The 23,752-nt window shown below is 45.5% G+C and overlaps 1 protein-coding gene across 1 annotated transcript in view; it reads left to right on the top strand.

Moving 5' to 3' along the window:
* Positions 1-23,752, top strand: part of MAP2K5 (mitogen-activated protein kinase kinase 5) — a 330,503-nt gene that overhangs the window by 115,492 nt on the left and 191,259 nt on the right. The window contains exon 8 of the mRNA XM_077469109.1: positions 258-322. Within this exon, the coding sequence (XP_077325235.1) occupies positions 258-322 (65 nt within the window). The remainder of the gene's footprint in view (positions 1-257; positions 323-23,752) is intronic.

Raw genomic sequence — 23,752 nt, 5'->3', positions numbered from 1 at the left:
TGGCCTTTTGTGTCTCAATATTGGATTTTTTGAGTGTAGCTCCTAGGAGCAGGACCCTCCTAATCCTATTGGATTAAATTGTATTGTAGCTTTACTGTTTGTCTTTATATTGTAAAGCGCTGCACAAGCTATTGGTACTATATAAAGTATGATCATTTTGTTTTATTCTTTTTTAGCTATGTCTATCTGTGGTTCCTGTCTACTTATCTGCAGATGGACACAAAGCTGACTGTTTCATTTTTTCCTTTTATCTGTAGATTAATGAACTTGACATTCAGAATCGTGACATTCTAGGTCATGGAAATGGTGGAACTGTGTATAAGTGAGTATATATTTTTTCTTACATGCAAGAGGCTTTGTTACATAGTAGGCGAGGTTGAAAAAAGACACAAGTCCATCAAGTCCAACTTGTGTGTGTGATTATATGTCAGTATTACATTGTATATCCCTGTATGTTGTGGTCGTTCAGGTGCTTATCTAATAGTTCTTTGAATTTATCAATGCTCCCCGCTGATACCACTGCCTGTGGAAGGGGATACCACATCTTTACTGCTCTTACCGTAAAGAACCATCCACGCAGTTTAGGGGAAAAGCGCTTTTCTTCTAATTTTAGTGAAGGGCCGTGTGTCTTATTAAATTCCCATTCGTGGAAAAATGTTATCCCTATTGTGGGGTCACCAGTACAGTATTTGTACGTTGAAATCAAATCCCCTCTCAAGCTTCTCCTCTCCAGAAAGAATAAGTTCAGGGCTCATAATCTTTCCTCATAACTAATATCCTTTGGTCCCTTTATTAGTTTTGTTGCCCTTCTCTGGACTCTCTCCATTTCTAGTACATCCTTCCTGAGGACTGGTGCCCAGAGCTGGACAGTATACTCCAGGCGGAGAGCGGGAGAATTATCGTTTTATCTCTGGAGTTGATCCGCTTTTTAATGTCAATATTCTGATTGCTTTGTTAGCAGCAGCTTGGCATTGCTGAGCCCATCATCTACTAGGACCCCCAGGTCCTTTTCCATCCTAGATCCCCCCAGAGGTTTTCCCCCCAGTGTATAGATTACATTCATATTTTTGCCACCCAAATGCATTACTTTACATTTTCTACACAAAACCTCATTTGCCATGTAGTTGCCCACCCCATTAATTTGTTCAGATCGTCTGGCAATGTTTCCACATCCTGCAGAGAAGTTATTGCCCTGCTTAGCTTAGTATCGTCCGCGAATACAGAGATTGAGCCATTTACCCCATCCTCCAGGTCATTTATGAATAAATGAAATAGGATTGGTCCCAGCACATCACTATCCGCTGAACTCACCCTTGTAGCCAGTTTTCAATCCATGTACTTACCCTATGGTCCATGCCAACGGACCTTACTTTGTACAGTAAACGTTTATGGGGAACTGTGTCAAATACTTTTGCAAAATCCAGATACACCACGTCTACAGGCCTTCCTTTATCTTGATGGCAGCACACCTCCTCATAGAAGGTTAATAGATAAGTTTGGCAAGGATTCTTAATGAATCCATGCTGATTACTGCTAATGATACCGTTCTCATTATTAAAATCTTCTATATAGTCCCTTATCATCCCCTCCAAGAGGTTGCATACTATTGATGTTAGGCTAACTGGTCTGTAATTCCCAGGGATGTATCTTGGCCCTTTTTTAAATATTGGTGCTACATTGGCTTTTCTCCAATCAGCTGGTACCATTCTAGTCAGTAAACTGTTCATAAAAATTAGGAACAATGGTCCGGCAATTACTTGACTGAGTTCCTTAAGAACCCTCGGGCGCAAGCCATCTGGTCCCAGTGACTTATTAATGTTACGTTTTTTTCAAGTTTATTTCTAATTCTGTCCTCTGTTAGCCATGGGGGTGCTTCCTGTGACCTATCATGAGGATAAACATTGCAGTTTTGGTTACTGAAGCTCCCCGATTCCCTTGTGTAGACCGAGGAGAATACATTTAATACCTTCGCCATCTCTCCATCCTTAGTAACCAGATTCCCTGCATCATTCTTTATGGGACCAATAGGATCTGACCTCCCTTTCTTACTATTTATGTATGAATTTCTTGGGATTTTTCTTACTCTCCTCTGCTATGTGTCTTTCGTGTTCTATCTTAGCCACCCTGACTGCACCCTTACATTCTTTGCAAAGTTGGAATGCTGATAATGATCCCTCAGCCTTGTATTTTTTGAAGGCCTTCTCCTATGCTTTTATATGCATTTTTACATTGGAGTTAAGCCACCCAGGACTTTTATTAGCTCTTTTAAATGTATTTCCCATTGGGATGCACTGGCTAATACCTTTATTTAATGTTCTCTTAAAGCATACCCATTTTTCCTCCGTGTTCTAAGATTTTATCCCATTTGGTATCATCTAACAAGGTCTGTAGTTTAGGGAAGTTGGCTCTTTTGAAATTCAGTGTCTTTGTGTTCCCCTTATGTTTCCTATTTGTGTGATTTATACTGAAGCCAATTGACCTGCGATTGCTGTTTCCTAAATTCCCCCGTATTACCACATCCATGATCAGGTCTGTATTGTTGGTAATCAGTAGATCCAGTAACGCTTTGTTTCTAGTTGGTGCATCTACCATCTGACCCATAAAATTATCCTGCAAGACATTTAGGAACTGGCGAGCCTTACATGAATGTGCGGTTCCCTTCGCCCAGTCTATGTATGAATATTTAAAATCCCCCATTATAATGACACTTTCCATGACTTTTGTGATTTTTTTTTTTTTTGTCGTGGGCCGTGAGCTAGATTTATTAAAGTAAAACTAAGGCTCTGTTCACACTTGTGCAACTCCAAAGTCGCACGATTTCCAGTGCGATTTTGATGCAACTTAACACTCTGGCACTCAAGTTGCATCAAATCGGATCGGAACGGGTGCCATTAATAACAATGGGCTGCGGCTTGTCATGTGGCTTTGTGTACAAAGTTGCAGGACAAGTCGCACAAGTGTAAATGGAGCCTGAAGGTTCGGATTTAAAAAACAAAACAACAACAAACATGTTATACTTACCTGCTCTGTGTAATGGTTTTGAGCAGAGCATCGCCGATCCTCTTCTCGGATCCCCTGCTGGAGCCCCTGACTCCCCCCATGCATAGTGGCTCCAAAGCAAGCTGCATGCTACGGGGGCACTCGTGCGCGCTCGCTCCTGAGCCGCCTCTTTCTGTCTATAAGACGTGCACAGAGTGCAGTTGGGCCTCTCTCCCCACTCCCTTCAGAACCATGCTCCTTGTTGGCACACAAACTGATTGGCTTCTTGCACTGCTTCTTCCTTTCCTCTTCTGAACCCTGCTGTACAACAGCTCTCCTCCACTTTCTCTCTGTCTCTTCTCACATTGGCTCCCGCTGCTGTCAGTCAAATCTTGTGAGGAGGGAACAGGGCCAAGCCATGCTGTGTGCGTCTATAAATGCACACAGCCCGGGTTGGAAGCATGCCTGCATAAATGCCTCCATAGCAGCCGGCTTGCTATGGGTGCATTTAGAGAAGAGGAGAAGCAGGGAGTGCCAGCGGTAAACCCCAGAAGAGGAGGCTCGGGGCTGCTCTGTGCAAAACCATTATACAGAGTAGGCGGGTATAACTCATTTTTTTTATTTATTGTACTTTTTTAATGTTTTAACCCCTTCCCGACCAGCCACCGCAGTTATACTGCGGCAGGTTGGCCCCCCTGTACGAACCGTCGTAGCCATATGTGGGTTCACCTTTTTGACCACTAGGGGGTGCGCGCGTCGCCGGAGTTCCGCTGCATGCGCCCATGGCCCGACGCCGGAGCCAATGCGCATGCCTGGCAATCGCGATGACCACCAGGCATCCGCAAACGCTCCACACAGCAGACAGATCTCCGTGCTGTCAGGGGGTAAGGAGAGCGATCCGTTGTTCATACTAAGTGTGAACAGCAATCGGTCTCCTCACCCAGGCAGTCCCACCCGATACTGTTTTTTTTTTTTTTTTTTTTTTTTTTTTTTTTTATTAATCGGCGAGTACAAGTACCGATACTTTTGGTTAAGTACTCGCCGATACTGAGTACCGATACTTTTGCAGTTTGCATCAATAGAAAATAAATGGGTGCATATCGCACTGCAAGCAATTGCATATGGTGCAATTCCTGTCCGAATCGCATGCGATTTTTCCCCACCACTCGTGTGTGTGTGTATAGAAAGGGAAGCGATATCTAGTGGACAGTTTATTAAAAAGGTTATAGCTCACATTAAAGCAGAGCTTAAAAAAATAAAATAAAATTACTACTATTACTGCAGCTGCTGGCTTTTAATATTATGGCACTTACCTGTCCTGGAGTCCAGTGGTGTCCTCACCCGGGATTTTTTAGTTGGCTGTCGGGTGCTGCTGCCGCCGCCATCTCCACTAAGGGCAACGGGCAGCGAAGCCTCCCCACTGTGCATGCGTGAAGTGCGCTGTGCTTTGTGAATGGGCCAGCTGGGGGGAGGAGGAAGTGATCCGGAAGTGGGAGCGGGTACCTGTCATAACCAGGTACCCGTTCCTCCCACAAAAGGTGCCAAATGTGGAAGCAGAGGAAGGGGGGAGGGGGTGCATAGGCAGACCAGCGAAGCTTCCCCTTTTTGGTGAAGCTCTGTTTTAAGTACATATCCAGTCAAATGCAAAATCTGAATAGTGTCCCGGTCCCGCCAATGATGGCAAATCACGGCCTCTGGACATGGGGGGAATTTGCATGCGATTCGACAGGAATTGCACTGGCACTGCGTTCCTGTTCAAATGGCATGCAATTCTCTGCAGTGCGATTTGTACCTGTTCAATTTGTATTGAGGCAAATCGCACTGAAAATTATCGGTTTCGCTATCTGGAGCATTTTCACGAATACTCGTGAAAATGCTCGGTATCGGTGCATTCCTAGCTATGGCTGTGGCTGTCTTTGAATCTAGATTGCTGTATTACAGTGAGGGGGAGGGGGAGTATTTGATCCCCCTGCTGATTTTGTACGTTTGCCCACTGACAAAGAAATGATCAGTCTATCCTTTTATTGGTCGGTTTATTTTAACAGTGAGAGACGGAATAACAACAAAAAAATCCAACAAAACGCATTTCAAATAAGTTATAAATTGATTTGCATTTTAATGAGTGAAATAAATTTTTGACCCCTTCGCAAAACATGGTTTCGTACTTGGTGGCAAAACCCTTGTTGGCAATCACAGAGGTCAGACGTTTTCCACCAGGTTTGCACACTTCTCAGGAGGGATTTTATCCTCTTTGCAGATCCTCTTCGAGTCATTAAGGTTTCGAGGCTGACGTTTGGTAATTTGAACCTTCAGCTCCCTCCACATATTTTCTATGGGATTAAGGTCTGGAGACTGGCTAGGTCAGGATCTTAATGTGCTTCTTCTCGAGCCACTCCTTTGTTGCCTTGGCCGAGTGTGTCGGGGGTTATTGTCATGCTGGAACACCCATCCATGACCCATCAATGCCCTGGCTGAGGGAAGGAGGTTCTCACCCAAGATTTGATGGTACATGGCCGAGTCCATCGTACCTTTGATGCAGTGAAGTTGTCCTGTCCCCTTAGCAGAAAAACACCCCGAAAGCATAATGTTTCCACCTCCATGTATGACAGTGGGGGATGTGTTCTTGGGGTCATAGGCAGCATTCCTCCTCCTCCAAACACCACGAGTTGAGTTGAGATGAGTTGACACCAAAGACCTTGATTTTGGTCTCATCTGACCACAACACTTTCACCCAGTTCTCCTCTGAATCATTCAGATGTTGATTAGCAAACTTCAGACGGTTCTGTACATGGGCTTTCTTCAGCAGGAGGACCTTGCGGGCGCTGCAGGATTTCAGTCCTTCACAGCGTAATGTGTTACCAATTGTATTCTTGGTGACTATGGTCCCAGCTGCCTTGAGATCATTGACAAGATTCTCCGGTGTAGTTTTGGGTGATTCCTCACCGTTCTCATCATCATTGAACCTCCACGAGGTGAGATCTTCCATGGAGCCCCAGACCGAGGGAGAGTGACCGTTATTTTGTGTTTCTTCTATTTGCGAATAATCGCACCAACTGTTGTCACCCTTACACCCAAACTGGTCTTTGTAGCCCATTCCAGCCTTGTGTAGGTCTTAAATCTTGTTCCCGACATCCTTGGACAGCTCTTTGGTCTTGGCCGTGGTGGTGAGAGATTGGCATCTGATTGATTGCTTCTGTGGACAAGTGTCTTTTATACAGTCAACAAGCTGAGATTAGGAGCACTCCCTTTTAAGAAAGTGCTCCTAATCTCAGCTCGTTACCTGTACAGAAGACCCCCTGGGAACCAGAAATCTTGCTGGATTGAGGGGATTTAGGGGGATCAAACACTTATTTCACTCATTAAAATGCAAATCAATTTATAACGTTTTTGAAGTGCGTTTTTTTCTGGATATTTTTGTTGTTATTCCGTCTCTAACTGTTAAAATAAGCCGACCATTAAAATTATAGACTGATTATTTCTTTGTCAGTGGGCAAACGTACAAAAAATCAGCAGGGGGATCTGTATGGTCTTTTACAATGAAGATATTCTATGCTTCTGCATGTTTCATTTTCTTGTTTCTATTTGAATTGTCCCGGTTTGCTGCAGGTTTCCTTCATTACTGGAATGGCCATGGGCTGAGATATTTATGTGACCCGGCACTATATACACCGTTAAGCACACACATGTACTCCGGCTCGCAGTGTTAATCCAGACTCAGCAGGTTTTTGCTGAAATATGGCAGCCGCGTATTGATTTTTTTTCCTGGACTCAATAGGATGAAAACTTGTTTGTGTAGCAATATCGGTTTGTCCAGGACCCTGAAACAATACTCTCCACGCAGTGTAATCACCCGTCTGCTTCTCGGGGATAATAACATTTCTGTAAAGAAATAAAGCTTATAGGTAGACCCTTTTTCATCTGGATTTCCGGGAGGCATTCCCGGCAGCCCCTTTCAACCCTCCGCGTTTAACTCCTCTATAGCCGTATCCGATCACCACTTTTATAGGCTTGTAAATTATAGGAGACTTAAAGGGTAATCCCTCTTTCATGGGGGAAGGGGTGGGTAAATAGCAAATAAAAAATAATAATAATATAGCGTATACAATTGCTACACAAGTCATATTGTACTTGTTTTCCTTTTCAATCTCCAGTGTTGTAATTTTGAGTAAATATGCAATGTGGCCACCTGGAGGCGCTCTGTACAAAGATGGTATACAGAACGCCCACCCCCCCCCCCCTCCCATGGCGGAAGGGGTGGGTAAATAGCAAATAAAAAAATAATAATACAGCGTATACAATTGTACTTGTTTTCCTTTTCAATCTCCAGTGTTGTAATTTTGAGTAAATATGCAATGTGGCCACCTGAAGGGGCTCTGTACAGAGATGGTATACAGAACGCCCCCCCCCCCCCCATGGGGGAAGGGGTGGGTAAATAGCAAATAAAAAATAATAATAATATAGCGTATACAATTGCTACAAAAGTCATATTGTACTTGTTTTCCTTTTCAATCTCCAGTGTTGTAATTTTGAGTAAATATGCAATGTGGCCACCTGGAGGCGCTCTGTACACAGATGGTATACAGAACGCCCCCCCCATGGGGGAAGGGGTGGGTAAATAGCAAATAAAAAATAATAATAATATAGTGTATGCAATTGCTACACAAGTCATATTGTACTTGTTTTCCTTTTCAATCTCCAGTGTTGTAATTTTGAGTAAATATGCAATGTGGCCACCTGGAGGCGCTCTGTACACAGATGGTATACAGAACGCCCCCCCCCCCCCCATGGGGGAAGGGGTGGGTAAATAGCTCTGGAGCTCTGGTGTTGCATACATACGGTCGGACAAAGTTGTCAGAAAATCCGATCGTTCGGAACGTGATGACATTCGTTCATTACGACGGGACTACGTTGAGGCTAGTAGCCAATAGCTTTGGTCTCGTAATTTGATCTGAGCATGCGTCCGATCTAAATTCTCTACAAACGATCGGAAAAAGTCTGATCTGATCTTTTTGTCGGAAGATCCTGCTCTCAATTTTTTTTCCTTCGGAATTTCCGATGGAAAAAGTCCAATAGAGCACACACACGATCGGATTTTCCGACAACATAATCCAATCGGACCTTTTCCATCGGAAATTTCCAACCGTGTGTACAAGGCATAAGAAACAAGTCAGATTTTGGGCATCCGCTGCAGCAACAAATGTCATTTCTGGCGAGATACTCCCAATAGGAAATCACGTCTAAGCCCTTGTACACACGGTCGGACATTCCGACAACCAAATCCGTTGGATTTTGTCCGACGGATTTTGTCCGAAACTGTTGCATACACACGGTCGGACAAAGTTGTCAGAAAATCTGATCGTTCAGAACGTGATGACGTTACGACGGGACTACGTTCACGCTAGTAGCCAATAGCTCTGGTCTAGGAATTTGATCTGAGCATGCGTGACACTTTGTCCGATCGGAATTCTCTACGCTTGATCGGACAAAGTCCGATCGGATCATGTTGTCGGAAAGTTTTATAGCCCAGCTCTAAAACTTTGTCCGTCGGATATTCCGATGGAAACAGTCCGATGGAGCCCACACACAGTTGGATTATCCAACAACACGGTTCGATCGGACATTTTCTGTCGGAATGTCCAACTGTGTGTACAAGGGCTAATGGGACGCACTCTCCTCAGAGCCTTGCAGGTGCAGCAGCTAAATGATAATTATGAAACCACTCCTATTAGATTCACTGTGCACATGGACACAGAGGAAAAACACAGGGATGTCTTGTAGTAGAATTTCATATTAACCAATATATATTTTATGTTATTAATATTAATTTGCATATGTTTTATTGATAATATAATTATTATTCATATTATAATATTATATTATTAGTATATAATAGTGCTTTTATCAATATTATTATTCAATAAGTAAAGCAATAGTTAATAATCTTTATTAATGTATACTATGTTATTCCATAGATATAGATAGTCTTCATTTTTAAATGTTGAACTTTAGATGACCTCTCTGCTTCTTTCTGATATTTTTTTATAAGATAGTTTACTGGGTGAAAGTTCATTAAGATACTTCATAGTTTTTAATTTCACTAATTAGAAGAAGAGAGAACTTTTGACAGCAGTTGAAATACAGCCTGATAAGATAAGAACATCTTATACAGCTGGTTAATAAATAATTATGCGGAATATGGGAAAGTTATGTACAGTACATTAAGTTTGACAGGGTCAAGCTGTCTCGCATACACACGGTCACACCAAATTCCAACCGTCAAGAAAGCAGTGACATACAACACATACGACGGGACTAGAAAAAGGAAGTTCAATAGCCAGTAGCCAATAGCTTCTGTCTCGTAGTTGAATCTGAACATGCGTGAGTTTTTGCACGTCGGAATTGCATACACATGAACGGAATTTCCGATAGAAACTTTTTCCATCTGAAAAATTCAGAACCTGCTTTCAATCATTTGCTGGCGGAAATTCGGACAGCAAAATTCCGATGGAGCATACACACAGTTGCATTTTCCGACGAAAAGCTCTCATCTGTCTTTTGCTGGCCGAAATTCTGGCCGTGTGTACGCGGCATCACTATTGCTTTTCTAGGAAACTGATGCTAGTTGAGAGTGGGAGGGAGTTACAGCGGGTAAAATAAGCATTGAACACGTCACCATTTTTCTAGGTAAATATATTTTTAAAGGTGGTATTTACATGAAATTCTCGCCACATGTCGGTGACAACCCATTCAATCCATACATACAAAGACACCAAAACAAATACATTCAGAAATTACGTTATGCTTAAAAAAAAAGGGAATGACACGGGGAAAAATGATTGAACACATGAAGAAAGGGAGGTACAAAAAGGCATGGAAAGCCAAAGACACCAGTTCAAATCTATCAGTACTTAGAAAGCAATCCTGCCCCTTGTCAACGCAAATTAATATCAGCTGATTCAGGCTCTACTGATGGCCTATAAAAAGGTGTCTCATTACCGAGGTGTCACACAAGAAACCTCTCATGATGGGTAAAAGCAAAGAGATCTCCTAAGACTAGGGCTGTTACTGATTAAAATTTTCGTGTTCGATTAATTGATTTTTTTTGTCGATTAATGGACTAATTTCGATTAATTATAACGCACATACAGATCCGACTACTTTTAGCTGATCTCCTTGCATTGCAGCTCTGCATTAGTCAGTGGTAAATGTGGTATACACTATATACAATCACCCGACACTAGTTCGTTTCCACAATCCATGACTTAACTTCACAGTTCACACAAATACATTTTAAATTCAAACTGTAGCACTGACATGAGTAATTTTTTTTCCCACAGTAGCGCGACAATCCCTCCACCTCCGGTCTAACTAATCACTCTCCCCTTATGGCGTGGACCCCTGTGCAAACAGCTGGTCATGCATGTGGGTATCAAAAGGGTTAACATGGACCATAAACTTCTCTCACGTCTCCTTAGATCTCAGCAAGGACGCCAGGTCATGGGTAGAAAGAAAAGAGCTAAGTGCTCACCGCTTAAGTATAAGATTTAATTTTTGTGTTCAAAACACGAACTACTCACATAAAGATGATAAAAACACAGCATGTAAAGCCGACAATCATGTCAGTTCCGTAGGGCAGCAGCGGGTGACGTCATGAGTAGCTCCTCCCCCATACGCGCAACGTTCAATCTTCGATGTCACTGAACTCCTCCCCCTTCCCTTCGTTAGCAGATGGAAGCACTTGGGGAAGGGGGGAGGAGTCCAGTGACGTTGATGTCCGTGACGTCACCGGATCTCCGATGGAACTCCCTGAAGACCCGGAAGCCGGTGGAGAGGTGAATACCGATCAAAAGAATTTTGATCCATCAAAAAAATTAATCAAGGAATTAATCTTTAATTTCCACAGCCCTACTTAAGACCTTCGCAACCTTATTGTTGTAAAACATTACTGATGGCATTGGTTACAGAAGGATTTGAGCACTGTTGCGGCCATAATCCAGAAGTGAAAAGGACATAATTTCACCATAAACTGACCACGACCAGGTGCTCCTCAAAAGATTTCTGACAGAGGAGTGAAAAGAATGATCAGAAGAGTTGTCCAAGAGCCAAGGACCACTTGGGGGGAGCTTCAGAAAGGAATTGGCAGGTACAGTTGTTTCAAAGAAAACAATAAGTTATGCCCTGTACACATGGTCAGACTTTCCGACGGAAAATGTGCGATCGGATCTTGTCGGAAAATCCAATCGTGTGTGGGTTCCATCGGACTTTTACCGTCTGATAATTACTTAAAGTTTGGGAGCAGGATCTAAAATTTTCCGACAACAAAATCTGATCGTTTAAATTCCGATCGTGTGTTGACAATTCTGACGGACAAAGTGCCACGCGTGCTCAGAATAAATTACGAGACAAAAGCTATTGGCTACTGGCCCGTTTATAGTCCCGACGCACGTGTTCTACGTCACCACATTCTGAACGACCGATTTTCCAACAACTTCGTGCGACCCTGTGTATGCAAGACAAGTTTGGACCAAAATCCGTCGGGGGAAAAAAATCAGACGGATTTTGTTGTCGGAATGTCTGACCGTGTGTACGGGGCATAATGCACTCGCTCACCATGGCCTGTATGCACGCTCACCACGCAAGACGCCATTACTGAAGAAAAAGCATGTTGAAGCTCGGTTAAAGTTTGCTGCACAACATTTAGACAGGCCTGTGAAAAACTGTGAGAATATAGTCTGGTCACATGAGACCAAAATGTAACTCTTTCGATGCCATAATACACACCATGTTTGGAGGTCACATGGCACATCACCCCAAAAGCACCCCCCATACCAACAGTGAGGTTTGGAGATGGGGACATCATGGTGTGGGGGCAGGTTTCCAGCATACAGTACTGGCAAACTTCATATCATTGAAGTAAGGCCGCGTACACACGGGCGGACTGTCTGGCCAACTAAGTCCGTCAGACAATCCGACAGACAGTCCGTCCTACTTTTGAATGAACGGACTTGACCACACATGATGAACAGACAGTCCGCTGAAAGCTTGCGCGATGACGTGTACAGCACGTACGACGGGACTAGAAATACGACGTCCAATACACTGCAATGCAACCTTCCGCCGTGTAAATCCTTTCTGAGCATGCGCCATACTTAGTCCGTCCAACTTGCCTACACACGAGCGGACTGTCCGCTGAAACCAAAGTTGGACGGACAATATTACGGAAATTCCGAAAGACTTAATCCGCCAGACTGTCCGCTGAAAAAGTCCGCTGAAGCCCACACACGAGCGGATTGTCCGCTGAAACACGTTTCAGCGGACCAAGTCCGTCAGACAGTCCGCCCGTGTGTACGCGGCCTAAGGCTGGAAAAATGCACCAAGATATTCTTAATAAAAAATCTGCTGCCATCTACCAGGATGATGAAGATGAAATGAGAGAGGACATCTCAGCCGGACAATGATCCCAACACACAAAGCCAAGGAAACTCTCCATTGGTTTCAAAGAAAGAAAATAAATCTGCTAGAATGGCCCAGCCAATTGCCTGCCTATCCAATAGAAAATCTATGGAAAGAACTAAAGATCAGAGTTCAGAGAAGAGGCCCACAGAACCTTCAAGATTTGAAGGCTGTGTGGAAGAACGGGCCGAAATCACACCTGAGCAATGCATGCGACTCGTTTCTCCATACAGGAGGCACCTTGAAGCTCTCATTATAAACAAAGAATTTGTACCAAGTATTAAAGCGGTTGTAAACCCTTACAAACCACTTTGACCTACAGGTAAGCCTAGATTAAGGCTTACCTGTAGGTCCAAGAAATATCTCCTAAACCTATACGGTTTAGGAGATATTTACAAAAAGACAGCCACCGCTGTCTACGGTGCATGCGCCGTAGACAGCGTCGCGCAGGCGCACTGAGCAGGCCACAGATCGCGGCTATATGCCGCTCGTGTCAGCTCCCGTGCACATGCGCGGGAGTGGCGTCATCGCGGCTCCGGCGAATCACATCGCCGGAGCAGCAAGACCCGGAAGTCACTCCAGGATACATGGCAGCGGTGAAGATGAAGAAGGAGGACCACTTCGGGAGGCTTCGTTCTCAGGTAAGTTATTCATAATGAGCTAGTATGCTATGCATACTAGCTCATTATGCCTTTGCCTTGCAGGTTGCATTTTTAAATTTTTTTTTTTAAAGTGCCTTTACTTCCTCTTTAAATACAGTTCAGTTAGCGTGTTCAGTACTTTTCCCTGTGTCCTTCCATTTTATTACATATAACTTCATTTCTGAACTTATTTGTGTTGGTGTCTTTGTATGTATGGATTGCATGGGTTGTTACCAACACGTGAGGAAAACTTCTTATCAATAACACCTTTAGAAATATATTTACCTAGAAAAATGGTGACGTGTTCGATACTTATTTTACCAGCTGTATATATCTGGCTGGCCACTGTTATTTTTTTTTTTGTTTGCCAGTGTCCCTTAACGAAATCCATGAAACTGATTTTATGGTAAGTACAAAAATCCCATTTCTTACATCGAGGCTGTGGATAAAATCATGATTTTTTTTTTTTTTTGCTGGGTCTCCTAATTGCCTTCTACAACAAAGTTATTAGTTCTGAGTGGAGATATTTTTTTATATTACTGTCGGCTACACAGATTTTGCAGATAAGCGCAGTAAGAATCGAGGTTGCAGATGGGGGTGGACATGTCCAGTAATGGTGGACATGTCCAGTAATGGTGGACATGTCCAGTAATGGTGGACATGTCCAGTAATGGTGGACAAGTCTAGTAATGGTGGACAAGTCTAGTAATGGTGGACAAGTCTAGTAATGGTGGACAAGTCTAGTAATGGTGGACAAGTCTAGTAATGGTGGACAAGTCCAGTAATGGTGGACAAGTCTAGTAATGGTGGACAAGTCCAGTAATGGTGGACATGTCCAGTAATGGTGGACAAGTCTAGTAATGGTGGACAAGTCCAGTAATGGTGGACAAGTCCAGTAATGGTGGACAAGTCCAGTAATGGTGGACATGTCCAGTAATGGTGGACATGTCCAGTAATGGTGGACAAGTCCAGTAATGGTGGACATGTCCAGTAATGGTGGACAAGTCCAGTAATGGTGGACAAGTCCAGTAATGGTGGACAAGTCCAGTAATGGTGGCCAAGTCCAGTAATGGTGGCCAAGTCCAGTAATGGTGGCCATGTCCAGTAATGGTGGACATGTCCAGTAATGGTGGCCAAGTCTAGTAATGGTGGCCAAGTCCAGTAATGGTGGCCAAGTCCAGTAATGGTGGACAAGTCCAGGAAGCAATATGAAAGTGGAACCCTTTAAACCTGTATGTAGCCTTTTGTCTGTTGCTGCCTTACCGGCACGTACATTTCATCATATTTTATCTGCTTTTGTAGAGTGAAGGATACACAATGTAGGCAAGAAAGCAATAAACTATAGCTAATTGATTTAGCAAAAAAAAAAAAATGTGAGGAGAAAAGTCTGATATATATTAGAAATCACAGAGCGGAAAACCTCAAGAGGAAGAGCTCGTTTAAAGTCATAAAAACTTTTCCCATCACCTTTAACAAGTCTGTATGTCTTTATTCCTGGCAGTAAATGAGAAGTCTGCACGTTTATTTGAATTTAACTTTCTTGCTAAAACCAATTAAGCCTCAAACAACTGTCAGTGTGCATCATCCATCCTGTTCTAGCTTCAGGAACAGACAGCTCTGGTTCTGTGCCGTCTTTTCACGGCCTAATTAAACGTTTGCATGTTTGGGCTGTTACGCCATTGACTGTCTAAGACTCACCCTACGCTTCCAGCCTTATTCTTTTATCTAGCTATGGGAAATCTGCTATTGCTGTGCCATGTTCCTTTTTTTTGTCAGTTTGTATCTGCTCTTGCACACCTATGCTTAGAGGTTCCTGAGGACAGTTTTCTAAATGTTTCTGTGTTAAACATAATAGTTGACATCTCGCTTAGCACTAGTTGCACGTAATGTATTACTTCTAGTGTTTCCGATGTTCTAACCCAGTTTTCTCCAAACTGTAGCCCATGGGCCGTATGTGACCCTTTGCTTGCCTTTATCTGGTCCCTAGGACACTATTCTCCCAACTGATACAGGGCACTGTTCCTGCCACTGAAACCAACAATGGGGCACTATTCCTTCCAATGGCACCATAATTGGGGAACTAATCATCCCTTTGACACCAATAATGGGGCACCATTCTTCCCACTGACGCCAAGGATGGAACGCCATTCCTCCCGCTGACGGCGAGGACGGAACGTCATTCCTCCCGCTGACACCAAGGAGGGCATGCCATTCCTCCCACTGACACTGAGGATGGAACGCAAATCCTACCACTGACGCCAAGGATGGAACACCATTCCTCCTGCTCACGCCAAAGATGGAACACCAAGGACGGAAAACCATTCCTCCCACTCTCGCACAGTACGGAACGCCATTCCTCCCGCTGACGCCAAGGACGGAACGCCATTCCTCCCGCTGACGCCAAGGACGGAACGCCATTCCTCCCGCTGACGCCAAGGACGGAACGCCATTCCTCCCGCTGACGCCAAGGACGGAACGCCATTCCTCCCGCTGACGCCAAGGCTGGACCGTCATTCCTCCCGCTGACGCCAAGGACGGAACGCTATTCCTCCCACTGACGCCAAGGAGGGGACGCCATTCCTCCCGCTGACGCCAAGGACGGGGCGCCATTCCTCCCGCTGACACCAAGGAGGTGACGCCATTCCTCCAGCTGACGCCAAGGACGGGGCGCCATTCCTCCCGCTGACGCCAAGGACGGGGCGCCATTCCTCCCGCTGACGCCAAGGACGGGGCGCCATTCCTCCCGCTGACGCCAAGGACGGGGCGCCATTCCTCCCGCTGACGCCAAGGACGGGGCGCCATTCCTCCCGCTGACGCCAAGGACGGGGCGCCATTCCTCCCGCTGACGCCAAGGACGGGGCGCCATTCCTCCCGCTGACGCCAAGGACGGGGCGCCATTCCTCCCGCTGACGCCAAGGACGGGGCGCCATTCCTCCCGCTGACGCCAAGGACGGGGCGCCATTCCTCCCGCTGACGCCAAGGACGGGGCGCCATTCCTCCCGCTGACGCCAAGGACGGGGCGCCATTCCTCCCGCTGACGTCAAGGACGGGGTGCCATTCCACCTGCTGACACCAAGGACGGGGCTCCATTCCTCCCGCTGACGCTGAGTACGGAACACCATTTCTCCCGCTGACGCCAAGGACGGAACACCATTCCTCCCTCTGACGCCAAGGTGGTGATGCCATTCCTCCCGCTGACGCCAAGGACAGGGCACCATTCCTCCCGCTGACGCCAAGGACGGGGCGCCATTCCTCCCGCTGACACCAAGGACGGGGCGCCATTCCACCCGCTGATGCCAGGGACGGGCGCCATTCCTCCCGCTGACGCCAGGGATGGGGTGCCATTCCTTCCGCTAATGCCAAGGAGGGAAGGAGGGGGCGCCATTCCTACTGCTGACGCCAAGGACGGGGCGCCATTCCTCCCGCTGAATCCAAGGATGAGGCGCCATTCTTCCCATACCAAAAATTGGGTATTGTTCACTCCAACTGACGCCAGGACATGTTATATTTCCGCTGGCCACAGTTTTGCCCCCCCTAAAGTCTGAAGGACCATAAACTGGCCCTTTGTCTATAAAGTTTGAAGTCTGTTCTAGAACAACCTTTCTCAACCTCTTTAACACGGCGGAACGTTTTGCTATAACTTTCAGGTTTCAAGGAACCCGTATTATATCCACAGCTCATACTACATTACCGTGGTTGTCACTGGGAAGAGTGCACCATAATTGGTGGCCTGTAGGAAGAATGTAAAAGTGGAAAATCTGTGCTGCCCCTAATTTTGAAATTAATATGTGAAACTGGTGAATGAAAAGTTAATACTTGACGTGCAAAGAAAGACAAAAACTTGTGAATTAAGGTGCTACAGCTTTAAAAAAAACTAAATACTCAGCGCATAAATAGTGGAAAAGGAAATTAAAATTGCGCAGCCACATACAATAAAAATAATACAATTTAAATTGTGAATATGTTCAAGTCCATATGGTGTTTCAGTAGATATTCCTGTTATACAACACTCAAGATGTGGCTTGAACTCCAATTCGATATTTATAATAAAGGAGTCTGCTTACCAGATACGATCAATCTCAAATTATAGAGCTCAAACTCGCTTAGCAATGAGACATTGCGCCTCAGAGTAATCCTCCTATGGCTCGCCCAGAGCCGGTATCCTTTACAATACAGCAGACTGTTGTTCTCATGTGATATTCTAACGAATCCTTCTGTATGGTCTTCCACTAATGCCGGACCGGACTTTTCGACGGACTAGGTCCGACAGTCTTCCCGGCGGAGTTCCGGCGGACTTTCTGAATGAACGGACTTGGCCACACACAATCACACCAAAGTCCGACGGATTCGAACGTGATGACGTACGACTGGACTAGAATAACGAAGTTCATAGCCAGTAGCCAATAGCTGCCCTCGCGTCGGTTTTTGTCCGTCGGACTAGCATACGAACGGCGGAGTTCCGGCGGGAAAATTTAAAACTATTGTTCTATTTCTAAAGTCCGCCGGATTTTTGGCAAGCAAAGGTCCGATGGAGCCCACACACGATCAAATTGTCCGACGGACTCGTTCCGTCAGACCTTTGCTGTCAAAAGGTCCAGTCATGTGTACGCAGCATAAGGGGCCAGGTGAAAAGAAGAAAAGGCTTCATGGTGCAGTATCTCTGCTTAAAAGATTTATTACAAGCTTAAAAAAAACACTGTCATCCAAAAGCAACAGCCGCGGCTCAAGCCAGCCAGCTGGTGCATGGTGACGTCAAAGACTGGTGCTCCACCCTCCCCGCCCACCCAGTAGGAAGTATGCCCACTTACAGATGGCTAAAAAGATTACGGGGGTGTCAGTGGCAACTTATCTGAGAGGCAGAAATTGCTCATTGCTTGAGTATCCCCTAATAACCTCTGGAGGAGCCGTAGGGTTCAAAGGAAGCGTGGTTGAAAAAAGGCTTCGCTAAATACGCAACATGCTTTATTTTTTTATTTAAAACATTCTACCACTTATGCCGCGTACACACGACCGGACTTTTTGACAGCAAAGGTCCGACGGAACGAGTCTGTCGGACAATTCGATCTTGTGTGGGCTCCATCGGACCTTTGCTTGCCAAAAATCCGGCGGACTTTAGAAATAGAACATGTTTTACATTTTTCCACCGGAACTCCGCCGGACCAAGAAATCCCTTCGTGTGTGTGCTAGTCCACCGGACAAAAACCAACGCTAGGGCAGCTATTGGCTACTGGCTATGAACTTCCTTATTCTAATCTGGTCGTACGTCATCACGCTAGAATCCGTCGGACTTTGGTGTGATTGTGTGTGGCCAAGTCCGTTCATTCGGAAAGTCCGTCAGAACTCCGCCGAAAGTCAGTCGGAAAGACCGCCAGATCTAGTCCCTCGAAAAGTCCAGTCGTGTGTAGGCGGCATTACAGATCACACACATGTACCGTGAGCTGTGTATATAAATCCCTTATTTTATTTTATTTTTTATTTTATTTTTTAGCAGGACCTGAAAATTCTTCCAAAGGTTCCTCCATGATAGAACGGTTGGGAGAGGCTTGCATTACACTGACTTTTCTCGCAAGTTCTTTTTTGCAGTTTGTCTCCATCTTATAAACTTCCTTTTTTTGAAGTTTATCCTGTTTTTATTTATTTTTTTTCCTCTCCTTTGACTTTTACCTAAAGTTTTTTTCTTTTAAAGCCAGGTTTCCTCTTTGCCACTGCTGCCGAACCGTCTGCATTAGCTTGCTGCAGGTGTAAAGCTTGCTTGATGTCTCGGCGTTCTGCCCCTCGCGCCTCAGCCCGCAGTGTAGATCTTACAAGACAAACTGCCTGGTACAGGGCAGATAGATGGAGGGCCAGCCCGAGGAAGGCGTCTTGATGAAATGGTTCAATTAAAAAGCACAAGCATTTACATGGTGTAATTTCCCTAAATTGCCAGCCAGTCCCTGCAGACTGGAGTGTTTGGGGGGGGAGGGGATTGATCAGCACATTGATTTTGGCTGAAGATGATAAATTTCTGCTGGTTAGTTAAAGTCATTCTGCGCCGGGTCTTGGGCTGCCGTGCTGAACAGCTTCTTTATCGGATGCTTAAAACAAGGACTTATTTTCTAAGGCCGCTGGGTCTGATCTCAGCTCAAGCTATTCCCAAACCATCTCTTACTCAGATGATTTTTGCTTAGCTTCTGTATGCAGATCAATAGGTGATTGAAACTGATTAAAACTTAGGCAACCAGTTACCGGCACCAGTTTAATTAGAAACAGGCTGATTCTTAAATGAAAGGGCTTTGTGAGTTGTTGTTTTTTTTTTTGTTTTTTTTTTTGTTTTTTTCTTGCATACTTAAGCGTCACGCAAAATAAAAAGGCCCATTTAAAATGTTTGTGCAATGAAAGTCCCAGGGGCGATGCAAGCACATCTGACACTGTAAAGCTCTGCGGAGACACTTTTTTTTTCCTCCACGAATTCCATTAATGTAAATAGTTTGTAGTTAGATTTTAATTAAATAATAAGCTCTAACCTTCGATCTACCTCTGAGTAAATACTATGCATTTTTAAAGCTGATATAAAAAGGCGCACATCAATGCAGTTAGGTACGATGGATATAAAAAGTCTACACACCCCTGTTAAAATGTCAGGTTTTAAAAAAAACAATTTCATAACTTTTTCCACCCTTAACTGCTTGCCTCCCGCCCACCGTCAAATAACGGAGGGACGGTGGGGCTCTCGTTATGGGTGGACGTCATATGATGGCGGGTACGTGCAGTGCGGCGATCGCGGCCGCGCCGTGTTGCTAGGACACGGCGCGCTCCCGATCTCTGTAAAGAGCCGTGGCTCTTTAACTATGTAATCGGCTGTGTCCAATCACAGCCAAGCACACGTAAACACGGAAAGGCTGTTAATCGGCTCTCGTCGCCTCACACTGACAAGAGTGTGTGGCGAGGAGAGCCAATCAGCGGATCAGGGGACATAGAGACATGTAATCAGGGCGCTGATTATCAGTGCCCTCATCACAATAAAGCGCTACCTGTGCCCAGGGCCATTTTTAAAGGCAGGGCAAAAGGGGCAGCTGCCCTGGGCCCTGTCATTGTTGTGGGGCCCAAAGCAGCTGCCGCTTTTGCCCTGCCTTAAAAAACGGCCCTGGGCACAGGTAGCGCTTTATTGTAATGAGGGCACTGATAATCAACGCCCTGATTACATGTCTCTGTAAAGAGCCGCGGCTCTTTAAGGCTGGGTTCACACCGCTGCGGCAGCGAGAACCGGATGTGATTCGCACCGCACTGCAGTGCAAATCACATCCGATCTCTGTGCGATGCGAGTTCAGCCATACAGATAGTATGGCTGAATTCGCATCGCACCCGCCGCAAACTCGCACGGGACCCTTTTTTTGGTCCGCAGCAGAATCGGATCGCATGGGTGTTCACAACATGCAATCCGATTCCTGTCCGAGTTTGCAGATCGCACTGCGATATGCGAACTGATCTGGGGGTGTCATTAACATTTCACTGACACTCCCAGCAGTCCGCATAGGGCAGTGTGAACTGCCGGCGGGAGGCATGCGATGCGGGAAAACGCCCCGGATTCACGGCGTTCCCGCATCGCTCCAGTGTGAACCCAGCCTAACTATGTGATCAGCTGTGTCCAATCACACCCGGGCACATGTAAACACGGAAATGCCGGTAATCGGCTCTCATCCCCTCACACTGACAAGAGTATGTGGCGAGGAGAGCCAATCAGCGGATCAGGGGACATAGAGACATGTAATCAGGGCACTGATTATCAGTGCCCTCATTACAATAAAGTACTACCTGTGCCCAGGGCCATTTTTAAGGCAGGGCAAAAGGGGCAGCTGCTTTGGGCCCCACAACAATGACAGGGTCCAGGGCAGCTGCCCCTTTTGCCCTGCCTTAAAAACGGCCCTGGGCACAGGAAGCGCTTTATTGTAATGAGGGCACTGATAATCAGTGCCCTGATTACATGTCTCTATGTCCCCTGATCCGCTGATTGGCTCTCCTCGCCACACACTCTTGTCAGTGTGAGGCGACGAGAGCCGATTAACAGCATTTCCGTGTTTACGTGTGATTGGACACAGCCGATTACATAGTTAAAGAGCTACGGCTCTTTACAGAGATTGGGAGCGCGCTGTGACCTAGCAACACGGCGCGCCCGCGATCGCCGCACTGCACGTACCCGCCATCATATGACGTCCAACCATACGATTTTAAGGCAGGGCAAAAGGGGCAGCTGCCCTGGGCCCTGTCGTTGTGGGGCCCAAAGCAGCTGCCTCATACTTGCCAACTATCCCAATTTAAATTTCTTTGTCTCTTGCTGTGTCCTGATATCTCAGTGTGAAGTACTGCTACTAATGTTGCCCAGCTCTACCCTATTGTGTACAGATGACTCAACTGCAGACCCTGTGTTTACATGTAAATAACGAGCATTCATATGTAAATAACAGCAGCATTCATATGTAAATAGCTGCATAGATATGTAAATAAAGGCTGCATCCATATGTATAGCATGACCCCTGGAGTGAGGAGATGATGTGCTGTAACCTCTAGCAACGAATCAGTGAGCAGTATTACTGTACAGTAATCTTAACAAGCAGAAATCATGTGCTGTAACCTCTAGCAACTAATCAGTGAGCTGTAATGTGTGATGTAACCTCTAGCAACCAGTCAGTGAGTGGTAATGATACACTGTAACCTCTGGCAACCAATCGCAATAGCTGCCTGATCTGATTCAGTAAACTGATTTAGAGTCTAACTGCTATTTATTGTATGTCTCAGAGCAGGTGGAGAGCAAAACTGCATGGGGGGGGGGGGGGGCCAAGAATAGTTTTGCCCAGGGTCCAATCAATATTAAAGACGACCCTGCCTGTGCCAGCAATCAGTGCCCACGAGTGCCGCCAATCAGTGGCCATTAGTGAGGCCAGTCAGGACTGGCTATAAGTGACACCTATCAGTGCTGCCCATCATTGCTGCCCATCAGTGACCATCAGTGCTGCCTGTCAGTGCCACCTATCAATGCCAACTAGTGCCACCTATCAGCACCCACCAGTGCCACATATCTTTTCCCATAAGTGTGGCATATTAGTGCTTCCTCCATCAGTGCCCATAAGTGCCACCTCATCATTGCCCATCAGTACAGCCAATCAGTGCCCATCAGTGAAGGAGAAAAATTACTTATTTACAAAATTTACTGACAGAAACTAAGAAAAACTTTTTTTTTTTTTAATTTTCGTTTTTTTTTTAAAAAAAATAATCAAAAAACGGCAGTGATTAAATATCAGCAAAAGAAAGCTCTATTTGCGTGAAGAAAATGGTAAAAATTTCCCATGGTTACAGTGTAGCATGACCGTGCCATTCAAAGTGTGACAGTGCTGAAAGCTGAAAAAATTGGCCTGGGCAGGAAGGGGGGTTAAAGTGCCCTGTAGGCAATTGGTTAGTGTGATCTATCAATTGAAAAACAAACTAAAATCTTTGGGGGGGGGGGGGGGAGATAAACTAAAATAATGTGGTTGCATAAATGTGCACACCCCCTTGACACTGGGGATGTAGCTGTGTTCAGAATTAAGCAGTCCCATTCAAACTCATGTTAAATAGGAGTCAGTACACACCTGACATCATTTAAAGTGCAGCTGATTAACCCAAAATAAAGTTCAGCTGTTCTAGTAGGTCTTTCCTGACATTTTCTTAGGCTCCGTTCACTTCTAGGCTTCCTGGATCGTGGGTAGTATTGATGCCATTCTGCCAGCGATATCTAATCACAGGATGCCCCTGCGATCCCCATCACTTCCAATGGCAATTGTGGTACTTCTTTTGGGAGGCAGGCGTCCCGCGATTCTGTCGGGCGCCAATCGCAGGAAAACTGCGCCCGGGCGCTATTCATAGTGACGGAGATCTCACAGACGTCCCGCGATTTGCTGTGATTCGCGTTTACGGGAAGAATCGTGGCGATTCTGCTTGCGATCCGGGATGTCTAGATGTGAACGGAGCCTTAGCCCTTGTACACGCGATCGGAGATTCCGTCGGAATGTTTCCTATCGGACCGTTTTGTCGGATATTCCGACTGTGTGTGGTCTCCATCGGACTGTTTCCGTCGGAATATCCGACGGACCAACTTTTCCAACTTGCCGGTAAAATTTTCCGACATAATGCTCCTATCGGACATACTCCAATCATGTGTAGCCTACTCCGACGGACAAAGTGCCACGCATGCTCAGATCAAATTCCTACACCAAAGCTATTGGCTACTAGCCTGAACGTAGTCCCGTCGTAACTAAATAACGTCATCACGTTATGTACAATCGGATTTTCCGACAACTTAGTCCGACCGTGTGTATGCAACCAACATCACTTCCGGACCTCTTCCGGAATTAATCCGTCTGAATACTTCCGACGGATTTGGTTGTCGGAATCTCTGACCGTGTGTACAAGGGCTAAGTCAAATCCTACAGCGAAAGCCATGGTCCACAGAGAGCTTCCAAAGCATCAGAGGGATGTCATTGTTAAAAGGTATCAGTCAGAAGGGTAGAAAAGACTTTGCAAGGTATTAGATCAGGGGTGTCCAAACTTTTTTCAAAGAGGGCCAGATTTGATGAAGTGAACATGCGCGAGGGCCGACCATTTTGCCTGACATTCTTTGAACCATTAAAATTCGGTCTAAGTGTGTTCTTTCGAACACTAATACACGG

This window comes from Lithobates pipiens, unplaced genomic scaffold (genome assembly GCF_037356315.1).
Source record: "Lithobates pipiens isolate NorthernLeopardFrog02 unplaced genomic scaffold, aLitPip1_a1.2 Scaffold_8, whole genome shotgun sequence".
Lineage (NCBI taxonomy): Eukaryota > Metazoa > Chordata > Amphibia > Anura > Ranidae > Lithobates > Lithobates pipiens.
Note: the sequence above shows the minus strand (reverse complement) of the source record. Positions and strands in the feature narration are given on the sequence as shown.